The sequence below is a fragment of the Zootoca vivipara genome, chromosome 8 (assembly GCF_963506605.1).
Source record: "Zootoca vivipara chromosome 8, rZooViv1.1, whole genome shotgun sequence".
NCBI classification, from domain to species: domain Eukaryota; kingdom Metazoa; phylum Chordata; class Lepidosauria; order Squamata; family Lacertidae; genus Zootoca; species Zootoca vivipara.
The window spans coordinates 43,042,472-43,068,124 of NC_083283.1; the positions used below are offsets into that span (position 1 = coordinate 43,042,472).

Sequence of the window (25,653 nt, forward strand, 5' to 3'; positions counted from 1 at the left end):
CGGGAGGAGCGACGCTATTTCTACCCCAGCTCAGCTTCCCAACCACCACCCTCCTCTCCTCTCCGTCGGTGGGTTAAATGCCCTCTCCTTTCTGCTTTCCTCTGTCCCACTTTTTCTCTTTTCATCCAGTAAAGGAAGGGGTAGGTTCCCCCAACCCCCAGCTCTTGCCTCTCCTTCCCTGTAGTGAAATCTGTGGAATTCCCAAGTTCAGGTCAACAACTCTGGGGAACTTTTCCTTAAAAAGGTCAACAACTTTGGGGTCCCCCCCCTTTAAAAGGTCAACAACTCTGGGAAATGGTGTGTGTGTGTGTGCCGGAGGGATCTTTGCACCATGGCACCAGATATGCTTAAGGCGGTCCTGCATGTTCACTTCCCAAACTGATCATCCTCAGTCTTGGAGTATGATCAGATTTGTTTTTGTGCATATAATAAGAGGTTGCTCCCTCTCTTAATTTCCCATTGCAGCCCATTGACATGGCCTTTCATGCTCTTGCAGAACAGAATGTACCACTATCACATGCCAACAATCATCACTGTTTTAAAAGTCAGCTTTATAAAGGGAAGTAAATGGTAACTAGAAATGCCCTTTCTTTGCTCAAGCTTGTATACTGAGCTGACAAGCGTCAACTTTCTGCAAAATCATTTATCCCACACTGGAAATTAAAAACACTTGTTTATGCACGATGCTATTCATTTGAGCTGAGTCAGGGAAATAGCTATTTAAATGTCCACATCTTCATTTAAAATTTTGGAGAACCTGACTGCTGGGAGATGATAATCCGCAATAAGTGAACTAGGGTATTAAATAAGCACATGTGATTCTATCTCAGTCTGTCCCTTCTTAATCACGAGCCTTTGGGGAAAGTGTGTGGTTTTAATAAAAGAAGGAATGTGAAATGTTTTGTCAGAGGAAGTAAATGTTTAGACCCAAGTTAGGAGCTTCTGGGTGACCCATGTAATCTGTTTATTTAACCCTGAAGATGATTTGTTCTTTCGTTAGGAACCTATGTAATGACGGTCACTGCTATTGATGCTGATGACCCTAATCAGTTGAATGGAATGCTGAGATATCGAATCTTGTCACAAGCGCCAAGCACACCCTCCCCAAGCATGTTTACAATTAACAATGAAACTGGCGACATTATCACAGTTGCTGCTGGCCTTGACAGAGAGGTAAGATGGGTCTTATGTTTGCAAATGTTTAACCGTATTGCCTCATCATAATATATGGCTACCAATATTACATGCCCATGTAGAAACTTAATGCATGTGATTTTTGCAAAGTTCTAATTAACATCTGGCTTGCTGGAGTTAAGGCTGCTGTGGGACTTCTGTCTTGAAAGCTCCTTGAGAAATGATGGAAGTGCTAATTTCTTCCCTCACTTCGGGTTATTAAATTGGAACACTGTTTATTATTACTAAATTTACTTAATCGGTTTGTTTGCTCACTTCTTAATTTTATTCATGAAAGAATATTATCCTGTACCAGAATTCTGCCTTGGTTTTAATACCTTGGCACAACATGGAGGTTAATATACCTCTGAAGGATCTTTCAGTTGTCAGCAATAAACATTTGACTTTGAAGCTAAACGCAAAAGTCTTTTGAAGTTGGTTTGTAGGGAGGAGGTTGGTAATAATAGCAGCATACATGTTGCTGCACTCCTGCATTTAAAGAAATGTTCGTTGCATTTATTTCTAAGCATCTGCAACTCTTAAGGTTTTGTTTGCCTGTGACCTGAGAAAGAAATGCTAAAGAAACCATCACTGGCTCAACCAAAACTGCCCCAGTGGAGCTAGTAAACAACATAATACAGGAGCAAAGATTGCATTATATACAACTACGTTTTATTCAGAGTAGACCCTGTGAAATTAATGGGCCTAAGTTCGTCATGTGCATTCATTTCAGTGGGTCTACACTGGGTAGGACTAACACTGGTTGCGACCATTTGAGGCTGTATTGTCAATCTCCTAGAGCAGGGATTTCCAAACTGTGATCTAAAAGTCATCCATGAGCTTCATTTAGGTGATCCATGGCATGCCTGCAGTAAATACCCATATTGATTTTTAATTTTATTTCTCTTGCTTACATTTTATTTTATTGTGTTTCAATTTGAATTCTGTTGAATATCATGCAATGAAATAAAATATAAGAAATAAAAGAAGCAATGAAAATACAATTACAGTGGTACCTCGGGTTACAGACACTTCAGGTTACAGATGCTTCAGGTTACAGACTCCGCAAACCCAGAAATAGTACCTCGGGTTAAGAACTTTGCTTCAGGATGAGAACAGAAATCATGCGGCGGCAGCAGGAGGCCCCATTAGCTAAAGTGGTACCTCGGGTTAAGAATAGTTTCAGGTTAAGAACGGACCTCCAGAATGAATTAAGTTCTTAACCCGAGGTACCACTGTAAATATCAGCTCAGCACATGACAGTTGCTGCAACAGGCAGAAAAATTGTTAAGTGCTCCACAAAACACTCAGCAATTTTTAAGTGGTTCATTGGGGAGCGGGGGGAGCTTGGGAACCAATGATGTGCAACTGAGTTGAAGGATGCAACTTACATATCCTACTTAATAGCCAGGTTGAATACAAGGCCACCTGCTAAAGAAGCCTACAGAAGTTTTGCCTTCCCTTCAGTGTGTGGCTTAATTCATTTTCATGCGGGTGAAGCATAGCTGCCAAGTTTTCCCTTTTCTCGCGAGGAAGCCTATTCAGCATAAGGGAAAATCCCTTAAAAAAAGGGATAACTTGGCAGCTATGGGGTGAAGACAGTCCTGATGTCAACTGTGTTGAATTGATGAAACATGTCTTGTGTTTTCCTCCTTTAACAACAACACTTTCCCTGGACAGGGGCAGAATCAAGGACTCTGCACCATACAGGATCAGATGCTCCCACTTAACAGCTGTTAAGCAGAAGGATCTGATCCTGTGCAGTGCTAGCAGTTGCTCCTTCACAAGCGGTTTCCCTGCACACAAAGGAATGTACTAGTATTGTGCAGGATCAAATCCACTCGTTCATCAGCTAGTATACAGGGGGATCTGATCCTGTGCAGTGCTGCTTTGCAAGTGGCTTTACTGCAGTAAAGTCTCTTGCAAAGCAACACCTGCACTCCACTAGATGCAGGCTGTCAGGCAGAAAAGAGAGATGTGCCTATCTTCTGGAAAAATGCTCTTTCCCCGTGGTTTTCCCTGCCTGCCTCTCCTTCCAACCTGATGCCACAGATTGTTCTGTGCTCATCCAGTGACTCACAGCAATCCATAGCTTTGTGTACCCAAATTGTCTGAGGCCATCCAACTCCATTCAGGATTTAGTTGTGGGCCGAATCCAGTGCACAACCTTCTGTGTACTTGTGGAAAATATGCAAGCCAAACCTCTTTCAGCCACAGTCCAGCCTAGCTGCACCCAATTAGGTCACCTGGAAATGAACGGCCTTGAAAGGCAAAAGTGCAGATATTTATCACTTTCTTTTTCTCGTTATGGTTTGTTTCTTTTTATAGCAGCTTCTAAAATTCTGTATGCATTAAATCCTGTTTCATTTTATTCTGTCTTTATTTTTGCTTGGAAGGTACCAGTAAATGTGCTTCCAAGCGTGCCTAGAGAACGGACACTTCATAGAATAAGCAACCTAAGACTTGGAAGCAAAGGGAAGTTTCGAAGTAACTTGGCAACCCTTGCTAATGCATGCCTCTCTATAGGGCAGGGAAAAAGTTTGTTGTTTTATTATCACGCCGACAAATGAAAATATCAACTTCATTCTATCAAGAAATAACATTTAAAAGGTTTTTGGTGCAGGGAGTAGAGAGAGAAAATCATTTTCAATGAAAGACATTTATTTTTTTCTAAATACGTTCATTTTCACAAAAATCTCTTTTGCTCCATCAGTAAAGCACTCGAGACAGTAACAGTTCAAGAGTAATAACAAAATGCCTTATCGTTTACCAGTTTTCTGCTTGGAAGATGAAGTGAACGCTCTGCAATAATATCACTCCACCAATCTGAGAAGCATTAAAGTGCTGAATCCCAAATCAGAAATGGTGGGGGAAGTAATGTTTATTTACATTTAGCAGTATACAGTATCAGCAAAAACCAAATGAATTATCAGAGTCTCTCAAGGAAATACTATAAAAAATGATTTTTAAAAATATATTGAGAAACAAAAAGTATAATCCCTAAAGAGAGAGACATCTAGCAATTCCTTCGCTTCAGGGTGAGGCTGAGCCCCAGGCCCTGGCTTAATCCCAACAATAATGTAAGAATAAGCTTTCTTAATACCAAAGGCTGTTTTTAACAAAACAAAAAGCAATTGAAGCTGGTGGTGCTGTTGAAGAAGAAGGACTATCTAGTTCCTAATGTTGAATGTTTGTGGAAATAATTTGGATTTGGGTTTCTCTTCCAGTAACTTGTTTCTGTTAGCCCTGCCTGTGCTGGTTTCCATAGTGATGCTGAGAAGTTTGCCGCTACATTACCCTCAAGTTCCCCCACAACAAAGCCTTGGCAGTTTGAATCATTTGCCCAAGAATGTGCCCTCCCAGCCTCAGCACTCCTGAACCTTTTCAAGTGCCCATCCCTGATTAGGTTTGAATTTGCTACAGAAGCATTTGTATTCTTTAAATGTTAATCCAGAATCAAAACTTTGTGTTCCCAAACAGGAACAGGGTGGTGATTGCTTGCTAGTTGAGAAGACTGTGGTTTGTTGCAGTTATATATCACCCAAAACAAAAATTCATGGAGCTGAATGTGGTTAGATGCAATCCCTTGTTGGAAACCCAGCAACCCCCCAGTTCAAGTGATGTTAACTAGAATGAGCAGCGTAATAAGCTCGTTGCATAGCAAAGCACAATTTATTGAACACCTGCTGTCCTCTCAGAGTGTTAGCTCTGTCTGTAACTCCTGGTGGTGTCATTTTGTGTTTTTTAGAAAGTACAACAGTATACATTAATAATTCAAGCTACAGACATGGAAGGAAATCCAACATATGGTCTTTCAAACACAGCAACTGCTGTCATCACGGTGACAGATGTCAATGACAATCCTCCAGAGTTCACTGCCATGATTGTAAGTCTGTGATAAAGGGGATGAAGTGTACGAATAGCCTTTACTTAAGAAAGATTCTTGCTGATTCAGCCAAATGGATTTAATATGTTTGTGACTTATTGGGTCCCCCAGTAGATTTCAGTGGTTTAACTGAGGCCATAGCTACTTCTTAGAGCATAGTAAATGCAGCCCAAAGCACAGCATTTAAGTGTAAAACAAAACCTACCTACCTCCCCCCCCCTCTCTCTCTATATATATATGAGAATGATATGTTCACATTGCCACTTGATAGAAGCTGACTGTCAGGTTTTTCCCCTGTACAGAAGGGCTGACCCCAGTCCATACAAACTGAAAACCGTTCAAACCAGAGTGAATTAAGTTGGAAATTGGGGACCCTCAGTGTTGCTGAGTAGCAGCGATATGGAAAAGATTGCATGATGGCCCTGTGCCCAATGACATGCATGTCATTCCGTGTGCCTTATGATTGCAGTTCTATGGTGAAGTCCCTGAAAACAGAGTGGATGTTACAGTGGCTAATCTAACGGTGACCGATAAGGATCAGCCACACACTCCTGCTTGGAATGCCATGTACCGAATGACTGGTGGCGATCCCACAGGCCGGTTTACTATCAACACTGATCCAAACAGCAATGATGGGTTGGTAACTGTTGTGAAGGTAAGTTATGCCATCGACCAAATTAAGCAGATGCAGATAAATGGCAGAGTGCTGAGTATGAAACAGCTCCGGCTGTTAAACCCAAAAGGCAGATTAGGAGTAGATATTAAAATATATGTATATCCTGTCTCTAGTGAGGGTGGCATTCATCTTCTGGAAGCTTCCCTAGGTATACACGTTGTGTCATTCTAGCTTATTTTTTTTTAAGAACCTAACTAGACTGTTCAAAGGAGCATGTTATCCATTTTTATTTGCAGGAGACCAAAACTTTTTAAGCTCCACCAGTCTTCACCCCCAGCTCAGAAAGTTTTGTAGATGGTGGATTTCATTACCAGTCTCAAAGGGCAGAAAGTAGATTAAATGATCTCATAGCAGACCTATATATCAGTTAGAGTAGTTTTTGAATTTTAACAACTGCACTGTTGCTAAATGGAATGTTCAGGCTGAGTTAAATTAAACTTTAAAATGTATATACCCAAACTGTTTCCAATAGCATATATTACCATCTCCAAATGAAGAAGGTATTTTAGTATTACTTCTTGCATTAAAGAAGTCTAACTGATATATCAGGGACATATAGGCCAAGCAATCGTAGGTTATGTGAGCTGCTCCTACTTTGCTCTTGCTGTGTGTTGTTGTTTAGTCGTTTAGTCATGTCCGATTCTTCATGACTCTATGGACCAGAGCACGGCAGGCACTCCTGTCCTCTCTTGCTGTGCTCTCAAGCAATTATAAATTGGATTATAAAGTTTCACTTCTAAGAGGCTGATGTAATCAGGGCCTTGATTTTGAACAAAAGTATAGGATTGATGTGTTTCTGGCCCTTTGTAAACATTTATGATTCTGTGACTCAGATTTTGCACTTGCTTGAAGTTAATTGCATGCAAAGGTATGCTGCTTAAGATCAAACAACGTGTGTGCGCGCTTGTTTCAACCCAAGTCTGTCCCGATGACAGTTAAAGAGCAAAATTGATGCTTTAGCGAGAGGAATGCACCGCAGTCCTTCTCTCCAGGGTTTCTTTCTTTCTTTCTTTTTTTCTTTGGCCCTACCAGTGTCTCCTTCCGCTAGCAGAGTGTTATAGAAGGCACGGAGGAGTCTGGATGACAGAGATTGGAGAGGAAAACCAACAGCCCTCTCTGCCTGAGAGCTGATTTTGCTCTTAAAATTAGACTCACCAATTTAACAAGCCAGTCTACCACTATCATGTGTAGTAGGAGCCTCTGAAGATCAATGGTTAAAAGGCTACAGCCCAGTATTTAAAGGCTACATTTGCATTTGTACATGCTCAGGTGCTAAAAAGCAGCAGGCAAAACACAACGCCACAACTGCTTGTGTGTGTGGTGGTGGTGGTGGTGGTGATATCATCTATACATGTCTGTGTATGATAGTGGGAACAGTCCTCTGACCTTCTGTATTTCCATGCACCTAAATTATCGTCTCAACATGGACTCTTATGGCTCATGCCAGCATTCAAGCATTGAACATAACAAATAACTAGGAGATTATGGGCATTCTTATTATTTTCAATAGCATAGCTGCCAAGTCTCCCGCTGAAAAATGCGGGGATCAGCAGCAGCGCGGCACTGGAAGTCTCTTCTACACATGTCTGGACATGCGTAGAAGCAACTTCCGGTGCCACTCTGCCCGATTTCCGGTGCCCAGGCATGGGCGGAGCGGCACCGGAAGTCACTTCTATGCATGTCCGGACATGTGTAGAAGAGACTTCCGGTGCCGCACTACCCATGTCTGGGCACCGGAAATCGGGCAGCGCAAGGACCCAAAATGGAGCCTCCCTGGCAGGTGGGAAATCCGGGGGATTTACAGGATTTTTTCCAATCCAGGCTGCCAGCGGGAAACTGTTTAAAATACGGGGGTTTCCCGCGAAAAACGGAAGACTTGGCAGCTATGCAATAGAATATACATTTTTGAACCATTAAAATTGAATACTTTTTTAGTGGAATGTGAATTATGTTCTAAGAGAGCCACAGCCATTGTTCCACACGTTTCTAGACTCCATAGCTGCACATTTCCAAGAAGCACATGATGATGTGTTTTGTATTCGTACTTAAATGATGTACTCACAGTTCCAAACTAGAATGTTCTGAAATGGAAAACAGAACAGAGACACTGAAATCAAACCAAAGAGAATCAAATTAAAGCCTCCAGAGTATAATCTGCTTGCAGCAGCTCAGTTTGTTTCAAATTAAATTCTTTATTTTAAAACTGTCAGAATAGAGGCAAAAAAAAGGGGTAAAATTAGGTAAATAAATGTTCTGGAATCTCCCAAGAGAAGTGCTAAGCCCTTATTAGCTCTAATCCAGTTTAATGATTCCTGATGGAGATGTATTGTAGTAAGCAATCCTTTGCCAGTTTCCATGAAAAATTTCCATGCCTTGATTTCAGCAGCATACCGGTAAGCTGTGTAGGGAGAAAATATATTCAGCCGTTCTTTAGCTCAAGGTGTCATTATGTAGTTATAATCTAAAAGAAACTTACAGGATTCTGAAGCAGTTAAATTTGTTTTAGGTATATTTTGGTTGCTTTTAATGTTTCATTTTGCAAATCCCATTGTCTGAAAAAGGCAAATATTAATGATAATTTGTTACACCCCTAGACATAGCAGAATATTTAATACCCAGGGTCCATCAAAATTAGTGCAGATCTAAGGGCAAGCATTTTCCCCCCAGGGAAGCGCAACCCTGAAAGAGGACACAACACAATGGAAGAGGCTGTTTAATTTTCAGGCGCAAGTTTGAGACCAGTGCTCATAGCCCATAGCCCCTGTGCTTTCAATTACAATTCCCTAAAGACAGAAATTCCTTCAAGAAGCTGCAAGTAATAGTTTCCTTATAGGCCATAAATAAATGTTTTCACCCCCAACATGTCTGATAAACTGCTTAAAATGTTGAAAAATTCTGCAGCCCCATGACAATTGCAACCACTAACATAGTTCTCCTTTTGCTTTTGCCAGCCTATTGATTTCGAGACCAATAGGATGTTTGTACTGACAGTAGCTGCAGAAAACCAAGTGCCTTTGGCAAAAGGAATTCAGCATCCTCCTCAATCAACGGCGACTGTATCCATTACAGTTATTGATGTGAATGAGAGCCCAATTTTTGTCCCAGTCACAAAGCTCGTGCGTCAGGAGGAAGGGCTACTTGCTGGCAAGGTCTTAACGTCCTTCACTGCTCAGGACCCTGATCGTTACATGCAGCAGACTACTCTAAGGTACAGTAGGGCCTGCAACGGCCTTATACCTTTATAAATCTCTGTACATGAGAACCTTACGTGTAAAAATCTTTATGCATGAACCTTGTAGCACAGCCAGAACCAGGCAGTTAAAAGGCAACATTTGCCCCCATTGCATTTAGTCCAGTGTGCCCACCTGCACAAACCCTGGGTAGAATTGCAGAAAACGTGGGGGGCTGGAAATAGCAAGGCTCGGTGCTGAAGTCTTTTCTTTCCATGCCCCCCTGTGTCATCTTGGGCCTTGATAGCATAGCAAGCCTCAAAATGGATTAACTTTAAACAGGTTAGCCGTCATGCTAATTAGGCTGCCTTCTGCTTAAATACCTAACAGCCAGCTGAGTTGGAATTCTAGGACAGATACATGAATGTCCTCATTATCTCCAGCCATTTCCAACAGCTGCTTAGACTGTGCAGTTGAACGCTTAGCATGCTTCATAAGAAATTGTGCAACAGGGTCAGAGGAAATGCTGCCTTCTGGTTTCCCTACCGGTGAAGTAGCCCTAGCGTGACATGCCTGTTCTGTTGCAAGACTTAGAGGGTAGGCAACACGGCCAGCATCTGCTCTGTTACCCTGTATATAGGTGCTGGAATTCTTGCACCCAATCGAACATACTGTAGCAGCCACACAGTGGTTTATCAGGTCAGACTGATATGTGAACCATGGGATAAGATTGGATGTATGTTTGCACATGTTCCCCTGAATAGGGGAAACTTGCATACCATTTGAGAAACTTGCCATGATTACAAAGAAGCACATTAAGAGCTAGGTACTTCTCTTCCATTAGCCCATCTTTCTCTAATTTTGTTTGTTTGTCACCTTTCCCTCCTTCCATATTCTAGTTTCACCTTTCCTTGCCAGGAACCTGCTTGAAGCATTAGCGCTGCTTGAAACACCACGCTGCCTTTCAGTTGGGTTCAGTCTAGGGTTGAATGTGTTTCAGTGGAGCAGAAAGGTTATCTGTAAATGAGGGCTTTAAAAAACTTTGTGGATTGGAGCCCCACTAACCCTTAACCCAGTCCCAAGCAGCTGGTATTTATATCACAATGCAGTGGCTTTGCATTTGCAAAACAACCAAATTATGTAGTTTAATAATTAATCAGAGCTAGCCAGTGATGTAACATTTATGTAAAATAGTTATATAATGCTTTCAAGGCAAGTCTTTTAAATATTATACAGCATTCACCCAGTGTATATACCTAAGAATGCAAAAAATAGCAGACTCTTCATCAGCAAAATCTTGTATAAATCCTTAACAACCATATCGTCTTGAGACCAGCCCTTTTTTTCCTCTTCATTTTATAAAACACATTGGAAATCAATGTGATGTGTGTGTTTTTGTTAAATTTCTGCAGGTACTCAAAACTCTCAGATCCTGCTAATTGGCTAAAGATTGATTCCATTAATGGTCAGATAACAACAATTGGTGTTCTGGACAGAGAGTCACCACATGTGAAAAACAACATGTATAATGCTACTTTCCTTGCCTCAGATAATGGTATGTACCTAATGTCAAAGGTTTGTTTGCTTGTTCTAGTACCATTTTTCCCCCAGAGAGGGGCACGTTTAAATATTGATATAAATATGCACTAAAGTATAGCATCGTAATAGAGTGTAGCACACAAAAGACTCCTTCTGTACAGATGTTATAGAGATCAGTTGCGAGCAACCTGCGGCCTCCCGGGCCTCCCTGTCCCTCTGCATATCCCTTGGCCACCTTCCTCACCCTTAACTGCATATCCTCAGTGTGCAGAACTCTATTGGCTAACATTTGCAGCAGCTTCAGCTCTAAGTATGTTTCCAAGGCCCTTGCACCGGTGGTGCCGATCTCTGTTTGGAAAAGTGCATAAAGATGAGTGAGGCAGCATAAGAACATGGTGGAGGACTTTTGTGTAACACGCCACACCTATAGCCAGTGCCATCAACACATCCCCCAACCACCTGTTCACCTCCACATATGACCCTTGAGGGCAAAATGGTTGTCCACCTTTGTTGATACTTGTTCTTTATTTTGATTTACCACCTAAAGCCTCTTCTTCAATCATTCTCCCCACACTTTAGATGTCTCCTTACCTTCCCGTGCTGCATAGGACTTCACCATTGCAACCTAATAGTGTGGCCCATCCAGCAGCAGTCTGAACTGCTTGCTTGCTATTTCCTGTTCATAGGCAGATGTTGCTTTCATTGTTTTTTCAGTGCCAGCCAGCTGCTTTTTTTCATTATCAGAGATACCAAGCTTCCATTTTATTTTTGTGCTCACTTGCCTTCATTCTGAATTAGCACACTTGTTTGCTCCCACTCTGGAAAAATTGTCGATGTTGGAAGCCTGGATAGCTCAGTTGGCTAGAGTGTGGTGTTGATAACACCAAGGTAGAAGGTTCAGTCCCTGTGTAGGGCAGCTGAATATTCCTGCATTGCAGGGGGTTGAACTAGATGATCTTCAGGGTTACTTCCAACTTGACGATTATATGATTCCACAAAGTATTTTTTTGCAGTGAGGTGAAAATCTTTTGTAAAGAGTTCCCATCCCCTTTCCTAGTTTCAACACAACCCTAATTTTGCAGAGCAAAGTTACGCTTTGCAACAAATCTATATAATTAATATTATCATACGCACTCATAATTCATGTGTTTGTATATGTGCAATGAATAATGTAACCCCTTTTTAATAGAAAGCAGGCTAATGTTACTTTTCCTTGTTCTATAAGGAATCCCTCCAATGAGTGGGACTGGCACACTTCAAATCTATCTCCTCGACATCAATGATAATGCTCCCCGAGTGGATCCTCAAGAAGCCACAACTTGTCAAACGCTGCAACCCAATGCAACAAACATCACAGCCATAGACGATGATATTGATCCAAATGCCGGGCCCTTTGCCTTTGAACTGCCACATCATCCTTCCAGTGTTAGGAATAACTGGACCATTATTCGTATTAGTGGTAATGTGCATTGATTTTTTGAAAAATGAATATTTGCATCTTTTGGGGTTTATGTTCAGTAGCTAGTTCCCCATCTGCTTGGGCACGTGACCTGGGAACTCAATGTAATTTAATTCAAACAAAAAGGGTGGTGTAAGTCAAACTCTCTTTTAAAGGTTTGTTTTCCTTCTACCTGGCTTAGGCTGGCTTAGCCAGCAGTTGCCCAGATTGTGAACAGAGTTTGGAACTGGTGTTCATTATGCCGGCTTAACACTGGCTCCCCATACTTATGATTGCTCCCTAATTCTGTTTGTGGCATCAGGGAGACTGACTTAAAAGGTTAGAACCCACATACTCTGGTTTTCTTACATGTCTATAACTTAGTGCAGAGATCCCCAAACTAAGGCCCGGGGACCGGATGCGGCCCAATCGCCTTCTAAATCCGGCCCGCGGATGGTCCAGGAATCAGCATGTTTTTACATGAGTAGAATGTGTGCTTTTATTTAAAATGCATCTCTGGGTTATTTGTGGGGCATAGGAATTTGTTCATATTTTTTTTTCAAAATATAGTCCGGCCCCCCCACAAGGTCTGAGGGACAGTGGACTGGCCCCCTGTTGAAAAACTTTGCTCACCCCTGAGTCTTAGTGGAAAACTGAGTGCCACTACCTATGTTTAGGTAGAAGTGTACTTAAAAGTAACTTCAGATGCAGTTCTGAAAGAGGTCCTAGAACAGACATTTCTCCAGCCATTTCATGCCCACATAAAGCATATTTACATAGTTTGTTTTCTTGTCCAGGTGACCGAGCCCAACTGGCTTTGAGGATCAAGTACATTGAGGCTGGCATCTATGACGTTCCAATAATAATAACAGATTCTGGAAATCCTCCCAAGTCCAGCACGTCTATTTTGAAGGTGAAAGTTTGCCAGTGTGATTTAAATGGAGACTGCACTGATGCCGACAGGATTGTAGGTGCAGGGCTTGGCACAGGCGCCATCATTGCAATTCTCCTCTGCATCATCATACTACTTGGTAAGTCTTGGGGCCACGTGGCCAGTGATATGTAGTGCCTTGTAAAGTACATGTCCAAGACATTTGGCTTCCAAAGAATGTTTACAAACCAGAACACTCGCTTCCGGGTTTGCGGTGTTTAGGAGCCAAAACGTACGAGTGCCAAGGCATTCAGCTTCCAAGGTATGACTGTATTGTTTTAGGGTGGTTTAAAAACAACAACCACCACCCTGATCCATCTTGACAGCATTTGCATGCTAAAGGTATGGAGTAAAAATTGTAACACGAAGCCAATGCCTTACTGTCTATAGTGATACACTAGTTTGCTTTTCCACACTCATTGTAGCTTCTGAACTGCTTTCATCACAACTGTAAGGTGATTTCTTTGCATTTGGAAATGGTGAGCAGTTGATCTTTTCATGGTAGAGTTTCAGTTCATGGCCTCTTTTTGAAAGTTATCTTCACAAGGGATCAGATTCAGAATTAACTGGAGTCTATATAGACCATGGTGATAGTGTTAGTACATCTCTCTGTATATATGTATCTTTACTTCAAAGACCAGAAGGAGTGTATATCATAGATAGTAGTGTTTAGCTTTGTCTTGTGGCTGGACACAATAAACCGTGTGCTGCTTTGATGTGTGGGGGAGAGAAGTTGTTCCCTTAACCAGAGACTCAGGAAGAAACTATTCTGCTGGGAGTAGGAAATCTCTGAAGACTTTCCTGGGGTTCCTCATACTCTGCTGATAAATCACACTAGTTGAGTGTGGTGACTTATCAACTGACTTTTACGAGTCACCAACATATAGTATATGTCAGATTTGCATTTGACCATTTAGACTTTACAAAGACATGTGCATCCAGTAGTTTTCTTCTCCTTCCCCTACTTGATATCTTTAAAATGCAAATCAGCCATTAGTATTGAATGTGCAAATTTCATGCATCTTCTAAAACAGATTGAGAACCTTTGGCCCTCCAGATATTACTGTACTCCAGCTCCTATCAGCCTCATGGCCAGCGATCAGGGATGAATGAAATTGTGAAGGACCACAGGGTCCCCACTTGTTTTTAAAACAGTAGTAATCTGAAAACCAGCTAATATCATCTTCTATTGTTCTTCTCCACCTCCTATAGTTATGGTTCTGCTATTTGTTGTTTGGATGAAACGTCGTGATAAGGAACGTCAGGCCAAACAGCTGCTCATTGACCCTGAAGATGATGTAAGAGACAATATCCTGAAATATGACGAAGAAGGTGGTGGAGAAGAAGACCAGGTGACAAATGGGCTCATAGTTACTAATAGCACAATGAGAAAACAGCAGGAAACTGGGATGGGGTGGAGGATATAGAAAGTCTTAGAAATAATCCAGAAAAGTGTTTGTGTGCATATACTGAGACCAGCAACAAGATTTGTTCTGGACCTAAATATTGACATTTCTTCCCAATACTTTCCCACTATCCAAAACTGGGGCTCTCAACTTATTTCAGATTCATTCCAGATGCAAGACAGAACATCACATTTTACACATTTCTATGTGTTTGGAAGCAGCAGCCCAGAGCATCAAAAGAGGCTAATTCTTTCCTTTGTAAGGAGAAGGCAGGGTTATTGATTGCTTCCATGAGCTTTCCCCAACTTCCATTTGATCCTTCTGGAGGCAGACATAATCATTAAATAACAATTAAAGTTGGCTGCAGAACACTTGGGAGTACTAAATGGGGATAATAAGCTCACTTCACCTCCTATCCTTCACTAGCATAATCACAGGCAAAGGTGCTTGTTTTCAGAGATGGTACAGAGCCATGAAAACCACATGGGAAGATGGTCACTAGCAGAAACGATGCTTTTTGCCTTTAAATTGAGGCTTCTACCAGCACTTAGTATAATGTGTGTGCTGAATGACGAATCTGAAAATGAGTCATAGCAGTGGGAGGAAGCCAGCTTTTCCTTCTATCATTCTCTTCCCCTGAGCATCTCTCGCAAATAATGATACATCTCTAGCAAATAATAGAGACCAAAGGACTTATAAACTCATGGTATTTGGTCCATGATCCCATCAATGTTATGGGTCAGGTTCTGGGTTGAAAAGTGTTCAGTTTTGCATTATAGGCTAAGTGTAGCAGCTTTAGATAATGGAATAATTCATTTCAGAGTGAAGAACATAGTGTTGGAATCTATACCCTATCAGAGACCATTGGATGCTTTAATATCTACAGATCATATTTGCCCTTAAGATTAAATCTGAATAGTTCTTTTGGAGAAGTATTAGTGTAAAATATAAAGGGGGGGGGCTTAATGGAGTTTGTGCAGTAACATATAAGCAGAGACGAAGAGTGAGTATTTTAATTACTGAAAGCTATTCATTAAGGTTCATGCTTCAGTTCTCAAAACATTTAGACCACAACAGATATTTTAAAGAGTAAAATAATTGGCTATACGCAGTTTGAGAAATGTGATTTCTTTTTGTTTTCTGAGCATTGCAACAGAATCCTTAAGAGTAAAAAAAAATATTCTGTGTGGAATGTATAACAGTATACTAAATAGAAATATTTTTAATTATCTTTGTTTAACTTTTCACTCTGTGACCCTGTACCTATAAGTAGATGAATTTTAATGATTTTATCAGTATGAATTTCAGCTGGTGCATCTCCCCAAAAGTGTCAGGCCTGACAAGAAGCTTTGCTAAAGACACTACAACATTTAAAAAAACAACCACACACACGAACATTCACTATATATGTGGTGCAGCATTTACTTTCAGGAAGTGCCAGTAGTCTGGAAAGAAAGTTTCATCCACCAAAGGCAATGTCTATGTCATCTGCCTTGGCAAGAAGCATAGTGCTGTAAGATAACTGATCTGCCAGGGTTTTCACACAAAGGGCCCACAGAGGCCATTGTGGAAGACACAGGCTTCCCTCTTGGAGAAAAGGCCTTGATGCTGCTGGGAAGCCAGGGTCAATACATGGAAGGCCACAGAGTGTCAGTCATGTTACCAGCCTTGGGCAGAAAGAGAGAGACTGACCATTTGGGTTTTGAGTTATATCAAAAGGACCAGCAAGGCACCTAAAAGCTAAAGGGGAGAGAATTCAGGCAGTACAAAAACAGCACAGATCAAAATTCAAGACAGGGGATGACTTGGGTCCCTTTCCTTCATTTTCTGCTAGCAATTCTCTACAATTGCTCTCAGCCTCTAAGAACTCTGGCCCAGGCCCTGCATGCAACCTCTGTGGTTTATATTGGGGCACAAAACATTACTGGCATGCTTCTTCACAGTGTGCAAGCAGGGCTCTCCATGCATAGGTTGTCACCTTATTTAGAGAGGCAAAAAAGTGTCTACAACTGTGCTCACTTGTCAGAAGCATTAAGCAGTTTTCCACAGGGACAGCTGATCTCAGGGTAACCAGAGTTAGCACTGCAGAAACCACCTCCATTCAATACATTCTGCAAAGTACACATAGATGGATTCATTATTTTGAGCCATGGAGTATGCATGCTATCTTCTTGAGAGCCACATGAGAGTTGTTCAGGCATAATCCCTTGGAGTCCCAACACAAACTTGGGAGTCCCAATACTCCCTTCCTTTGTGTGGCTCTAAAACAGGCATAGGAAAACTCCGGTACTCCAGATGTTTGGGACTACAATTCCCATCATCCCTGACCACTGGTCCTGTTAGCTAGGGATGATGGGAGGGCTGGAGTTTGCCTATGCCTGCTCTAAAACAACCACTGGCACTGTTTACACCAGAGGTATGTAACCTGGTGCCCTCCATCATTCTGGACTGCCATCATTACTGACCATTGGCCATGCTTGGCTGAGGCTGATGGGAGTTGTAGTTCATAACATCTGGAGGGCATCAGGTTGCCTACCCCAGTCTAGGCCTTTATGAAAGCTGGTCACTCAGAATGACTCCCTTCTTGGAAAATCAGCTACCACAGTTTCAGTTCAAAAGGATCTCAACCTCTGCCAGAGCTTTCACCAAAATGTTTTAACTTGCTACATTTATAACTCCGGTTACTTTTATCACAACAAGCAAGGAATAGTATACAGTATATTGATTAAACTAGGAGAACAGATTTGACTTCAACAGCCATCTGTAAATTCTTAGTTAATACATTGCAGAACATTTCGCATCCTTTTTGCTCTGCACTGTCTCATTTGACACATTGATCCTTTCTGGGAGGTGGGGTGGTATGGGCCAGCCTGCTGTGCAAAACAAAACAAAACACAGGAGTCCTAATGTTCTACCGAGTTCTACCTTATGCCTGGGGGCTGTGCCTTTTCTCTCCTGAGAACTGAGAAGGATGTGGCAGTTGTTAAATATATTATTTGCTTCTTTGGGTCCACTGGTGGTGGAAAAGATAAACATAGGATGAGGATGTGGATTTACAGGTCTGGTTTTTCCTAATCCTTACCCTATGCTGACACATACTAAAGGTAAAATAATGAAATCTAGAACATCTCCTAAAATGAAGTTCCAGATATTTAATAATCTCTCCAGAGGACCTAGCATTTCTAGAACCATTTATTTTTAATTAAAATGGTGGCTGAATATCAGATGGGCACTTTCGCCTGAAGATTATTTGTGGTTGCACAGGATGTCATCCAGTTTGGTGTTGATGAAAAGCTATCTTGACAGTTCCTCTCCATCTTACATCTAAAAGGTAGCCCACACAAACAGCAGATGACATGGTAAAAAGCTATTCGTGGACTTTATGAGCTTGCATTGCATATGATATATCACATGGCTGAATGTTTTCCCTTTAAAAAACAAACAAACCCCACAAACTCACATCATCCCTAACCATTACCAGTGTAGGTTGGAGCTGATGTAACATGTCGTCCAAAAGCATCTACAGACACAGGACTTTGCCATTCTCCAAATGTGTTATCCAAATCTGCACAGTTCTGTCCTTGTTTGTGTTTCAGAATGAATATGTCTAGCATTTTATTTGTGTTACAGGGGAGTCAATATTGGCAACTTTCTGCATATATTAAATAGGCATTTTACTAGGCAAATTGTTTAGTCACAGATGAATGCTACTTCTGAATCTGTTTCAGAGTAGAAAATGGATGAGGTGTAGCAGAGAGCAGCCAACTGGAATGACATTGTAAATGGAGACAGGGACACTATGGAGGCAATAAGCATTCTGTTTCGCTCTAAATGGATGTGTGTGTGATCAAGATAAATTCAAGAAACATTCTGAATTGGTTTTATAATTCTCAATATGTGTGTACTTTTGTAGGAATGGAATTTCCCTTGCTAAATTCTCAAAACACTATGATTGCCTATTACTTTCACAGGACTATGACTTAAGTCAGCTCCAGCAACCAGACACTATAGAACCAGATGCCATCAAACCTGTCGGAATAAGACGACTTGATGAAAGACCTATCCATGCAGAACCTCAATATCCGGTCAGATCAGCAGCTCCTCATCCTGGGGACATTGGAGACTTCATTAACGAGGTAAAATAAGGAGAGGAGAAGAAACAAAAATTCATTTTAGCACCTATTAGACACCATCTGTGCAGACAATGAATAATAGCTTTTACATTTGAAGAATATTTTTTTTTAAGTTGCTTATACAATGAAAATTATCTGGTTTGGTAGACATAAATATGGTTCTTTTTAAGCACGTGGAAATTTAATTAAATCATTCAAACTGAAAAAGGGAAATGCATCAATTAACTTTTGTGTGCTGTTATTAATTACATTCATAATATGTTATCAGTCTTAACCACAATATATCCAAGAGGGATTATTCACTGGGTTCCACATAATAAATAGACTAGCAAAGTGATAGCTTAGCCTACATTCATGTATTAATTCCAATTCATAACACAGGAAGTTCAATTTTATTTTCCTCACACATCACCCTTTGAATTCCAAAAACAGGAAATTCAGTACTTCTACAAAGACCAAAAGAGTTCCATCAAATAAGATTAATGTGAGGATAGCAAAATTAATGTTACATAAATGCTTTAAACACTTGCCTTGCTGTGGAGCTTTAAGTGCCTTTGTGCATTAATACATAGCCAGGATATATCTCTATACAGGCAATGCTATGTAGGATTACCAGTGTTTCTTGTGCTTTTTTATGTTACTTTTGCCATTGACCAAATTTTATGGTGTGTGAAAATGCCTCCTTGAATGCGATTTAGGGAACTAGGCTTTGATCTGTCCTTTGTGCATAGTGCTTTGGAAACTATAATAATATTGAACAGAAGAAGTAATCTGAATATAAATTAAAACATAAAAATGTTGGGTTGTCATAGACAGTGCCCTGCATTTCTGTTATTGAATACATGAATGAGCAACGTAACATTGAATAAGAACTTTAATGCAAATGAAAGTGAATACTGTAGGAAAGCAACATAAATATGAAGAAGTTTTAAGTATAGGATCACAGTTAGGTAGTCTTGTGTTGCGTTTATGTCACTTATTCTTGGAAACCGGGCTACAGAAGTAGCCCATTGCCAAGGTTTGCCTTTGACTAAACAAAATGACTCGAGTGATTAGACAATATGAAGCTGCTGTTACCAGAATTTAGTTCCCATCAGCTGTATGCTACACACCTGACCTCCATGGTACCAACCAAGTACTTCAGCAAACTTGCTCTGCCAGTTGGAGGACCTTGGCACCTGCCAAGATTTCCTGGGTCCAACTCAAGCCCACTCGGTTACTCCTGTTCACCCAGGCTTCAGCTCATGACAGAATGGAGAGAAACCTTTCTGGTGATGGGAAGTCTCATCACTGAAGTGCAACTGACATGACCATGGTGCTGGGCTTTCCTGGCCATGTCCCAGAGGGGTGTGTGTGTGTGTGTGTGTGTGTGTGTGTGTGTGTGTGTGTGTGCAAGGCTGAAATGCAACTGAATCTCCTCTCTCTGGTAGGGATGCAATCTGATCCTTGATATTGGTTCCGATTGCAATTCAACACATTTGCACATAACAAATTTTAACTATTCCCAAGCCAGTACTTTAACTTTTTGAAAATAACATTGTTTACGTCTTTAATGACATTTCAAATCAGGCTGAAAACTCATTGAGCCACTTCACCCCCTGTAGTTACTGGCCTTTGTCATTAATGTTAGTTGGATTTCTACATAAAATGCTTTTTGTTTGAGGAGAGTCCTTCCCAGAAGTGTAAATCACATTGACTTTGAAGAGGAACTGGTGATAAATGGGTTGTGGTGGTGAAGGAGGTGGAGATGGAGATAAAATGAATTTTATAGGGGTGCTGACTGGGGCAAGGACAGGTTTGGGGTGGGATTTCACCCCCACCCCACCAAATAGACCACTTAGTTCTAGAATGGGACAAATTTCAGGGCACTGTGTTTATGATTCCCCACAACTCAAGACATCCCAAAAAAATCCAATTCACATTGTTCAAGGCATAGCTTGTAGGGTGTGCTAATGATTTTGCACACACTGCTCAACCCACACACACACTTTGTCCAGAAGGGGAAAAAATGAGCAGTTTGCATTATTAATTCAGGCCCCAGTACAAACAGGGTGATAGAAAAAATTAACCGATCATTTTATAATAAATGATAAAATGTTATTACAAAAATAGATGCATCAAATGCTCACCTTTTAACGTTCGCAAAATACAAGTCATGCCCATTTTTTTTTGTTACATTAATAAATACCATAAATTCACATTAAGATGTAAACAGTGGCTATGCTTTCTGTGTGTGTTTGGCTAAGTCACAGGGAGCAAAAAAAGTGTGAGAGGAGAGTTAACAACAAAACAATGAACGTTAATGGTGGTTAATGGCTAACATAATCACCTCAGCAGTGAATCAGTAAGACAGAAGGTAAAGTGAATAGACATTTCAGCAGCACTTAGTTAGCAGACATGTAATATCAAATGCTGAGGAAGAGGGAAGCTGGCTAAATCATATTGGAACAAATGTCATCATATTAAAAACCATGATGTTAGGGAAGGTCACTGCAAGCAAGCCTACAAAGAGAGCAGGCAAGCAGACTGGGCATTTCTTCACAGATACAAAATTAAACTGCAGGCAGAGAACCAGGTGCACTGCATACAAGTGCTTTAAGAGCAAAGAGCTGAATGTGATTCAAGAGAGTTCAGCTAGATTTTGGGGTTTTAGATGCATGTTCTCTGCCTCCCAGACTGCAAATGGGAAATCCAATCACCCTACCTGTATCTTTTTGACAGCATAGCTGCCAAGTTATCCCTTTTTTAAAGGGATTTTCCCTTATGCTGAATAGGCTTCCTCGCGAGAAAAGGGAAAACTTGGCAGCTATGTTTGACAGTATAAGATGGAACTTTGTGTCACTCATAGCAACTGAAGTAGACAGCTCAAATTATTCAATTGGTCTTCATTTCCAAATTATATTCTGTATTTAGGTATGAAATGTAAAGCCTTTAGGCTGTATGTTCAAGATTGTTCTGGTTACAACAAAGTACTGTAAAAAAAAACCTATTTCTCAGATGGTTATTTGCCCCCCCCTTTTTTTTTTACTTTATGGATCAGAGTTTATGAAAAATTAAGCTGTCCTTTTCCAGTGCTCCAGTGTTAAATCTAGGTACCAATTTACACTGTTTAGAATATGAAATGCTTGTTTTGCTGTAAATGCAAATTTGAGGCAACTTCAGCAGAGCCTCTGTAAAACTACCTTTCAGAGGCCTCTTCTTCCACCAGGCAGTTTGCACATTAAGTGCAGCCTCTGGAACATTGAATTTTTCATTGCAGTTTTATCCTATAAACTCTATAGCACCAGCAGTTTTATATCATCATCTGCTAGCGGTAGATGCTGAACTAAGAGAATCTAACTCCCAGCTTGAAAGGACTTAAGAAGATTGCTCTGTCCGTTGTTGATGTAGATGGCTGACACACAACAGTGCTCTTGCTACCTTAGAAAAGATACATTTGCCTGCTGAAGCCTTAAACGCCCATCCTCGAGCCAGGTAAGCTGGCTTTACTGGTAGTGATGGCAGCAGGACTGAATGAGACCTTGCACTGCAGGCCAGCACAGCAGTGCATATTCACAAGGTTGCTATCATGCGGTTCTTCCCCAACCTGATGCCCTTCAATGTGATTTCAATTACAAGTTGTACAGACCCCCAGAATAATGCCGTTTGCGGCTGATGGGAACTGTAGTAAAAAGTTCTGTAGGTCACGGGGTTGGAGGAGGCTACTATAATGCTTTTTGTGATTTGCATTTGTGATTTGCTTTCAAAAACAAATGTGCCAGAGAGGTTGGCCTCTCTGTTTGCTTTCGGAGCTTTAGCCAGATGACCTTGTCCACTTCTCAGTTTGTGCCTTACAAACGTGAGTTCTCCCTTGTTTGACGTTGCTTCAGTTTATAGGGGGGGGGGGGGAGATCAGGAACAATAGATGCAGGAAAAAAATGCATATAATTGCAGTTCATTAAACAGCATAAACTAATGAATTAGTTCCAGGAAATGTTTTGAGTTGATGTCATCCATATGGCATTATACAAATGTAGGGCTATTTATTTGCCAGCACCTTTCATCTAGACTCACGGAAAGTGGATGCCTAATCCTATCTGTGCAGATGGAGATGGTCTTCTGCCTCTACTGCATTTCCTTCGCATAAATGCCAATGATTACAGGAGGTGGGGGAAGGAGGGGGCGGGAGGCAAATAACAGAGGCTCTTTCCAACACTTCAATCAGTGCTAGGACTGCTGCTGACCCAGCCTGCTCTCCCCTGAGCTCATCTTCTCACATCTGCCGCTGGTGCTGAACCAACACAATAGCACCAGCCTGTCAAATTTCTGCTCCTGTGCATGTCTTTGGATGTAGCATTTGATCAGGTTCATTTGAATGCCTGGGCGTGCCCGTTACGATTCTTCTGACAGTTTCATTTAATAGGTGACCATGGGAGCTTCGCAACATTTGATAGGTTTTGCTTGATCTCTAGATCCGGGCTGCTTGAATTAGCATAATTTGAGAGCTGCCGGGATTTGTGCTTGTGTTACTGATGTTGGCTGGCGTATTTGTGGCTGTGTTTACATGATCAAAAGCAAAGGGTTTCGCGTTACCTGGTGACACTTCCAGCTGTTCACAAACTTGTTAATACCTGCAGTTGCTTCCCCCCCTTCCTCCTCTTCTTCGTAATATAATTTTTATTGAATTTGCCAATTTTTACAAATTGACTTCAAATTAAAGTTACATTGTTTCGTGGATTTACTTCCCACCCACACCTCCACAGTGTTTTTGTTCAAACCCTTTTCTACAGCATTATATATCAAGCTCTTACCTGTTACAGAAATCCCTCTAATGCGATTCTTCTTCTGCTGCTCCTATTTCGAATCCTGCCCACAATTTCATTTGACCGTAGTGATTTTTCAGATAGTCCAAAAAAGGCCTCCATTTTCCTCTTCTTCATCAAGGAGGGCAGCCAAGTTCAGGGAAATGGCATTCCCTGGAGGTCCCATTTCCCTTCAAATGCAGGTGTAGAAGTGACCTAGGGGTGCTCTCCCCACTTCATTATTTCCCCTCCTTTCTGTCTTTCATTACAGGGACTTAAAGCAGCAGACAATGACCCTACAGCCCCTCCTTACGACTCCCTTCTAGTCTTTGACTACGAGGGCAGTGGCTCCACAGCTGGGTCACTGAGCTCCCTCAACTCTTCGAGTAGTGGTGGTGAGCAAGACTATGACTACCTAAACGATTGGGGCCCACGTTTCAAGAAACTTGCCGACATGTACGGAGGAGGCGATGACTGAACACGGCGAGCGGAGGAGGCGATGGCTGGATGTTGCGTTTGGACAAGTACAAACCTTTCCACTGGTATTCCCAACAAGCGTACAGAAGCTAGGCTTTAACTTTGTAGTCTACTAGCACAAGTGCTTGCTGAAGGCTTTGGCATAGGCTGCAAACCTATTTGGGCTCACTGGGAATATCAGTCATCCAATGCTGTTTGGAAAAAAAAGGAAAACAAACAATTGAGCTCAGTTACACTTGAATTTTACAGTACAGAAGCACTGGGATTTTATGTGCCTTTTTGTACCTTTTTCAGATTGGGATTAGTTTTATGTTTAAGGCTTTAAATGGTACTGATTTATGAAAAGATGAGATAAACCACATTGGGGTGGGGAGAAAGTTCAATCACCAATATGCTTCAACATGCTTTTGTTACATTGCATTGCTTTTATTAAAATAAGGAAATTGGAAAAAGGAAAAAAAACCTCATGGGGAAATTTTGTTATTTGGGGGAGGGGGGGAGAAGGCCATGAAAATGAAAAAAAAATGTACAATACTTCTAGTTTTAGATGATAGGGTTTTTCACTAAAATTCTAAAACTTATGCAGCTGGTTGCAAATAAAGGGAGTTTTCATATCACCAGTTTGTAGCAGAACTGATTTTCTTTTCTTATGATAGAATGTTAGACACATTTTGGTCTTAATCCATATACACATTTTTTAAAGCATTTTACAATACTTTTTTTCCCACTTCACTGTAAAAAAAATGGTATGTGTACATAATGTTTTATTGGCATAGTCTATGGAGAAGTGCAGAGACTTCCGAACATGTGTATGTATTATTTGGACTATGGATTCAGGTTTTTGCATGTTTATATCTTTTGTTATGGATAAAGTATTTACAAACAGGTTGCAAACAAGTGACATTGATTCAATTGTTGAGCTGTAGTTAGAGTACTCAAGGTTTGGGGTTTTTTTTTTTAATTATTTTGTTTTCGTTTTTATTTGTTTGGGGAGGGAGAAAAGTTCTTAGCACAAATGTTTTACATAATTTGTACCAAAAACAAGCAAACAAAATGAAGACAGAGAGATTAAACTCAAGGGATAGCCTGATACTGATGGCTCAAGCAATTACACAGTATGTTAAAAAGAGCTTTTAAACCAGAGAGACGTCTGACAACAGCTTTGCCTCTGTATTATGTACCAGAATATAAATGATACACCCCTGACCCCAATGTTCTGAATAAAATGCTAATTTTGGATCTTGTGACTGGATTGAACTTCTTTCCACTTGAAGAGCATGAATTGGATTTTTTTTAAATAAAAAAAACAGGAAACACTAACAGAAAAGCCTTAACATTTCATTCAGAAGGCTAGCAAAAATATTTTAATACTTCCTTGTCTTTTGAGCCAGCAAATCCCTTGTTGAAGTGAGGACACCAATCAATAGACAGAGGGGTCACATCATGACACGGTCTTCTTCTTATTTACTACAGTGAAGGGAGCATTTCTGCACAGAAATTTTTTGCAAGCACCAAAATGTCTCTTATCATTGCATTGAGTAGAGAAGCGTGCATCTCTGAGCAGATGAGGTACTGAGCTACGGTTACAGTGATGTGAAGATTAGGCCACGTCTCTTAAATAAGCCCCATTGGAATGAATGTGAAATGTATATAAAAACACAAGTGCATGGTATCATGGGAGCTAAAACTTGGGTGTAAAGCCTGTTTAGAGACCTCCAAAGGGAGGATTCCATGAAAGTGGGAAACTGAAATTTTTGGCAGGCCTCCCTAAATTAGCCCAGAATTCTGACATATTGTTGGTGAATGAACAGATACAATATGATAATGGAATGAGTTTGGGAAGTGGGAATTAGTGTGCCAATCAGTGGGTCTATGTCAGAGGGTAGTGGGAGGGGGACAGATCCCAAATGTTGCCCCCTGCCAATCAGTTGGTTGTCAGCATGACATCAGGTAACTTAAAGGGAAAGAATCAAGGTTTATTCCCCCCCCCCATTGTTTCTTTTCCTCCTTTGTTGTCATGACATGGTTGGAAGCTCCACCTTT

The 25,653-nt window shown here is 41.0% G+C and overlaps 1 protein-coding gene across 1 annotated transcript in view; it reads left to right on the top strand.

Moving 5' to 3' along the window:
- Positions 1 to 24,849, top strand: part of CDH2 (cadherin 2) — a 134,821-nt gene extending 109,972 nt beyond the window's left edge. The window contains exons 7-16 of the mRNA XM_035125225.2: positions 1,001 to 1,173; positions 4,922 to 5,059; positions 5,529 to 5,714; positions 8,687 to 8,943; positions 10,318 to 10,460; positions 11,670 to 11,903; positions 12,680 to 12,913; positions 14,026 to 14,165; positions 18,191 to 18,355; positions 23,405 to 24,849. Coding sequence (XP_034981116.1) covers positions 1,001 to 1,173; positions 4,922 to 5,059; positions 5,529 to 5,714; positions 8,687 to 8,943; positions 10,318 to 10,460; positions 11,670 to 11,903; positions 12,680 to 12,913; positions 14,026 to 14,165; positions 18,191 to 18,355; positions 23,405 to 23,611 — 1,877 coding nt within the window. The 3' untranslated portion in view covers positions 23,612 to 24,849. The remainder of the gene's footprint in view (positions 1 to 1,000; positions 1,174 to 4,921; positions 5,060 to 5,528; positions 5,715 to 8,686; positions 8,944 to 10,317; positions 10,461 to 11,669; positions 11,904 to 12,679; positions 12,914 to 14,025; positions 14,166 to 18,190; positions 18,356 to 23,404) is intronic.
- The last annotated feature ends 804 nt before the right edge of the window (positions 24,850 to 25,653 follow it).